Source organism: Cloeon dipterum, chromosome 4, assembly GCF_949628265.1.
Source record: "Cloeon dipterum chromosome 4, ieCloDipt1.1, whole genome shotgun sequence".
In the NCBI taxonomy this organism is placed as follows: Eukaryota; Metazoa; Arthropoda; class Insecta; order Ephemeroptera; family Baetidae; genus Cloeon; species Cloeon dipterum.
This window is the reverse complement of record NC_088789.1, coordinates 12,878,389-12,884,388: the sequence shown is the minus strand read 5'-3', so window position 1 is coordinate 12,884,388 and position 6,000 is coordinate 12,878,389. Positions and strand designations below refer to the sequence as shown.

Genomic DNA, 6,000 nt, shown 5'->3' with positions numbered 1-6,000 from the left:
TTTAATTTTTTAGAAGAACGGCTTTCTCGTAATTTAGAGAGCGAGATAAAATTAAGAGCATAATTGGAGAGACTAAACTTGAGAAATCTTATGTTTACGGCCTGTATCTACACCCAAAAGTTAGCAAAGTGAGTTTTAGAATCAAATGAGTGCGCAGCAACGTGTTTGGTTTCAAACTTTCTACCAAAACCGACACAAGAGAGCCAGTTGGTTTCGCGCAGTGTTTATGCGTATTTTGCGAATCGCACACAAACACGCTTCTCGAGCCGTGGCGTCCTCGCGCGACCCGGGATTTCCATGCAAATTTTGGCGAGTTGGCAAAAATCAGCTCGCAAACAGAGCGGAACAACGCGGGCAAACAAGGCATCCTTTATAATAGCGCAAAAATGTAGTGTGTTTGTGTGCCTCTCTGTCTGTGTTTGTATAATTACACGTTCCTCTGCCATCAGCAGACTCCACGAACCAACCACCCTGCCTCAATAGCAGTTTTTGCTGTTAGAATTTCCCAATAAGTTCCGTTTGCTGCAGTTCTAAACTACAAATAAATAGTTTCCAACAAAAACTTAATTCGTCTCAGGGGAATGGGTATATGCGATTGCTTTCCGAAACGCGTTTCAATTTGTTGTTCCATTCTGCAAGTAGCCAAGTGTGTTATGCGTTTAATCAAGTTAATGGTGGTGCGCCGAGTTGGCGAAACAGAAGCAGATAATGGAACGATAATAAAATCAGCGGAGGCATAACAGCAGCTCACGCGCAGATAAGAATTAATGGGCGATATTTCACGCCTTCACATCGGAGCAAACCATTCGCAATTTAATTAGCTTATTTAGGGCTGGAAATCGGCCCGAGAGATCCTTTTACTACGAAGCTGATTTCCTTCCGCGCCGACTCGGCGGAATGCGAGTAGAGTAAATAACAGACACCATTTCATCTTCTGGAGCGTAATTAAAAAAGCTATAATTTATAAGCCTTCTCGCTACACGTCACGTAAATCTGTGCCGCCGTAATTAAAACTGCGGAGCAGCAAAAGACAGAAAAGGAGAAAACTCACTTTGCCGCGAGACAATTCATCTTGGGGCGTCACTCTTCGCCCGAGAGATTATTTTATTATTGCTCGGCGGCACCTTTATCCCCCGACTGCTTAAAGACGCGCAATTCAATTTGAGTTAATGACTGCCGCGAATAATGCATGCGCACAGTGTAGATTAGGCGTAATAACAAAGCGGCCGTTTCACTCGCGAAGGAAATCCTCTTTTCGATAGAGCTATTAAATAATAAAACGGGCGCATTCAACGCAAATTGATGCCGGCCGTAAATGCGAAAGTAGAGCAACTTTTGTTGGTCTTTGCAAGAGATGTGTTTACTTGGCATCATGTCAATGAGACGGGCAGTCGACAAGTTTTACTACTACTAGCGTTTGTTCCTTAATTGGATTGCATGTGATAAAGTGGATGAATACGATAAGTCAATATTTTTTTACATATGCAATAATCATTATTGTGTCAGGTAAATATTGAACCAAAAATATGAACCCCATTGCAAGAGAAGAAAAAATAAATATGTCTATCAGCTTCATAGCTTCATTACATATCATTTTTCGCCTTGAAACGGATTGCTTTTTCATGGTTCAAATTGAAGCTTTAATTCCAATTTTGCTCGTCAGTGGAACTATGGAGTTTTTGTTTTTTGTGAGATGTTATACAAGTAGAGAAAATTACAAAAGAAATTTGAATAGTATTTTCTGTTTGACTAAACGACCAGTAAAGAGTTTTTAAGTTGTGCGAATAGATTAAAAATAAAAGAGCACTGATTAAACTCAGTTATAAATCTTTTCGCACACTTTACGGAATTATTTCATTATGCTGGCGACACAATCGGATTAGAAAAAATTCTAAATTTCTGTTTGTAACATAAAGATTAAAAAAATATACTTGATTTGTGATGCATGTTAGAAAATACAAACAATGTTAAATGGGAATTGGAGGGTACCAAATTTTGTGGATATACATGTATTTACTCGATTTGCATGCCTTGAATGTCAATATTTGTTCTGTTCAAATCAGATGTATCATTATGAACCCCGGGATATTTGTAAATGTAGATATTGTGGTAAACAGTGTGAAAAGTATCATATTTTTAAATGTTCAACAAAAAGAATTAGTCTAAGAGAAGCAGCAAAGAGTTGTAAAAATTGATTATAGGATTAGTGTTTGTAACCACGAAGGGTTTGAAAATCGTATTCAAATGGGAGATTTGATCGTATTAGTTTATATAATGGTATTTAAAAGTGTCAGCACTGTATTTAAAAGTGTCAGCACTTTTAAAATAATTGTATATACTTCGTTTTGGAATCGAATTTTCACTCTCAAATGCACAGGTATAAATTTTCTCCCTGTATACTTTCTAGCAAATACAAGTACCCTCCCTTTCATGCTAACGGGATGGATATCAGGAATTGTGACTGGTATATTGACTTGTAAATGAGAATTGGATGGAATGAAAACAGCCCTGCCACTCCAGAGCCACTTGGATTTGTGTGGTGGCGTGGGCTCATTCGTTTTGTGCAATAGTCGCATTCACACGGCGGAGAACAAAGGCGCTTTGACGTACCTGTATGATGCGGAGGATGAGTGTTGTGTTTTGGAAGTCGTACTCGAGGCTAAAATGTATCTGGCCGACGTTTTCCGAAGGCTCTGAGTTGTCAATGTACATGTCGACGAGTGAAATAGAGCGATTCTGTAGGAAAGCCATCTGCCGAAAAACAAAAGAGGAGAAATTAAAAATCTCGGTCGGTTCCGGCTGAAAACATTTCCGCTGGCTGTGCGTCCATGAATGAGCAGGAATAAAGGATTGAGTTTTTTGTTCTTTGCGGCCAGATTACTGCACTCCCTGCCCACTGAGCGGATTTAGGTCGGTATGCCATGGGGGAAAGTCGGCCGCGGTTATTTCCTCGTCAGTTCCCTCGGAAGGGTCGTTTCAGATTCGCACGGACGCAAAACCAGCAGGAATGCACTTTAGCAAGGGTCGGTCTTCTATGTGAGTTGTGTGATCAAATTGCAATCAAGTGAGCATAGTAGCAAAATGCAGCAGAGTCGAACGATTAAATTTTATGGTCCTGGTTGGCGTGCTATGGTTTCAGACTCGAATGGAATAAAAAGCATCGAGCAGCGCTAAATCAAACAAAGTAGCAGTCTACTGCTTACTCGTGTGTTAACGAGAGAGAGAGTGTGTGAGCTTAGATGATGATAATAATAACAATGAAGCCAACTACGAATTGCTCGGGAAACGGAAAACAACAGCATAATTGCAGTTCAAGTAGTGCAGCGTGTAATCGGCGATCAAATCGCGATTATCAGCTAATCCTCAACTTTTCAACTTCAAATTTAGCATACAGAGTCCTACAAAATGTACAAGTTTCATCTAGAAGCTGAGCCATGATCTGAATGTGATATTGCTTCGGTTCTATCATGCACGATTGTTAAAGTTGAAAAGTTCGAGGCGATATTGAATCGTGCAGCCAAGCTGAAAAAAGTACAATTTTAATGGTGTCGCAGGCAAAAGGGATTTCGGTTTAGATATTCCGATCGGAATCAGGCAAGACTGGAGGGTGATTAGCTGAAATTCGTGTTATCAAATTAATCGGCAGTCCATGTTAAAATCAGCAGTCACGTGCTTCCAGAGACGAAATCAATCAAGAAACAAGCGAGTTTGTATGTACAGCAGCCATCAATGCCGGGGGCGTGGAGGGTGAGTAATGGAATTTCCTAATTAATTCTGAGATAGTTATCATCCTATAGCTGCAGAGTGTGATGAAAAGTGAGTCGGTCGTGGAAAGTGTGGTTTTTTATAATACAGCTGAGAAATTTTTGTGGTGGTGTGGTAGTGTCTCTCCCTGGAAAGTTCCACATGACTCTGTGACCCAGAAAGAGAGAAGAGGAGAGAGAATACAACAAAAGCGTGAATGTTTGGGACAGTGAAAGAGATCAAAGCAGAAGTCCATGAAAAACGTGATTGTTGTGAAGAAAAATTCACTTCCGACCATTCTTTCAGAGCCATCGCAGATTTTATTTATTTAATGTGAGTGATTGCGGTGATAAAACTGAATTTTGAGTCGCAAACGGAAAAGCAACAGGCTGAACCGTTTGGCCGCCAGAGGAATGCCCGAACTGGCTGCGCGCCAAGTGAGCTTCATTTGTATGATTTGCTTGCGAAATCCGCAAGCGCAGGCAGCGACCGGGAAACGTCGAGTCTCTATTTTCTCGTAGGGCCATTATTTTTTACCGTCCGATCGGGAATTTTAATCAATCTCATATAGCGAGTAGGCCGACTCAATCGAGTCGACGAATAAAATTAAACGAACCGTCTGCCGGCGGAGGAAAATTTATTCTGATCGCTCGCGAGCAAATGGCCCTCGTAAAACGCGCAATCTGTCAGCCGGGCCCTCCTTATTTACAATCTAAAACGCCGAATTATCAAGGCAGGGAGTGAGTAAGACGAATGTATTGATCTGATCGTGTTCATCATCAGGCCGGATGCCTGGAAGAAGGGTTAGTTAGTCGGCAGGCAGGAAAAAAACGAAGCTGCGGAGGGCGAGATGGAACGGGAAAGGTGCCGGTGACGTCAAAAGGGAGAAAAGATGTTCGCGGAAAACGACATTATTTACGGCGAAAGGACAAGACAAGAACATGGCAGTGATAAAAGGTTCGCGCGAGACGCCACGAGTAAGAGCCCGCGTCGCGTGCACGGGCGAAAGAAAAGGATAACAGTTTTGGTAATTTATTTCGCATATTCAAAGCACGTGGCGCATTTTTCAGGATTTCAATTTGACTGGTTGAATGAAATGTCTTGGAAGAGTACACACGCGGCACAGGATTTACGAGAGGGGAAATGGATTTCGAAGCTATAGCTCAACATAAAGAAAAGGGTATGGCAAATGCGAATTTAGAGGGAGTATTCATCTGCACATAAGTTGTGAATGTGAACTGCATATAAATAAGTTACTGCTAATTGATTTGAAATTATCAGGAAAAATACAATTTCATTTGCATCAGTGCCGTGAAGTAGGCATATATTTTACATTTTCACAAAAATCAATGTCGCAAAGTTTGAGGTGATATAGTGCCTACAGAAGAGCACAAGAGCTCCACTTTTTTACTGGAAAGAAATTCGTGCAGACCATCGAGATGGACGTAAATAATACAGAGAAGCACGGCCAAGTGGCTTTCCAAATGGCCCGAACAAAAACTTTGGCTCGTCTTTTGCATCGAACTTGGGCGAACTGAATAAAGAAGAAGAATGGCCCGGCACTTTTAACTTTCTCCGGCGAGGAGGAAATTCTACCTGCGGGCACAAACAAAAACTCTGTAAGGAGCTGTGCCAGATTAAAAATTCCCGATCAATTATGGCACTGACAGAAACAAACTTGCGACATCCGCAGTTGGATACTTTAGAATAGGCTCCAAAGGTATTGTGAGGGTTGCGATGCTTTCCAAATTAAAAGTATACATATCCGCAGGATTGTGTGGTGGAAAAGAGCTTGTCTCTTTTGAAGCGTAAACTAACGCAACCGACGACATAAAATAATAATTATATCACCATTCCATGCGTGTAATAGTCTGGTCGCCATGGAAACCAAGTGATTGTACAAGGCGGCACACGCTCTGCCACTGCCACCGCCGCTGCTTTTAAGTCGATTTTTATTTTGCACCCAGCAGGGCTAGCTCAACTCGAGGAATTTAATTATTTTATTGCCTTGCTGATGGCTTCCCTCATTGATGCAATTTGCGCGCCGCTGCTCCGGGCCTAATTTCGTTCGGCACGCTCTCATTGATTCCCAAGACCGCCGACAACGCAGCCCGCAGCACCCAAAGGGGTTCCGTCGCCGCTGCTTTCCACCCTTTCACTCACGACATGACCCTCCCCGTCCGTGTAGATCGGTTCCTAAAATGATTAGCTTCGGCTGATTTCGTCTCAATACAAATGCTCTTTTTCGGGGTTGGA

At 42.0% G+C, this 6,000-nt stretch overlaps 1 protein-coding gene across 8 annotated transcripts in view; it reads right to left on the bottom strand.

The window, feature by feature from the left end:
- The window catches only part of Syt7 (Synaptotagmin 7), a 177,598-nt gene that overhangs the window by 9,487 nt on the left and 162,111 nt on the right, over nucleotides 1–6,000 (bottom strand). For 7 of the 8 annotated variants that reach the window (XM_065487801.1, XM_065487799.1, XM_065487804.1 and 4 more), the window contains one exon: nucleotides 2,611–2,751. In XM_065487801.1, the coding sequence (XP_065343873.1) occupies nucleotides 2,611–2,751 (141 nt within the window). The remainder of the gene's footprint in view (nucleotides 1–2,610; nucleotides 2,752–6,000) is intronic. The other variant, XM_065487800.1, reaches the window with a different exon arrangement.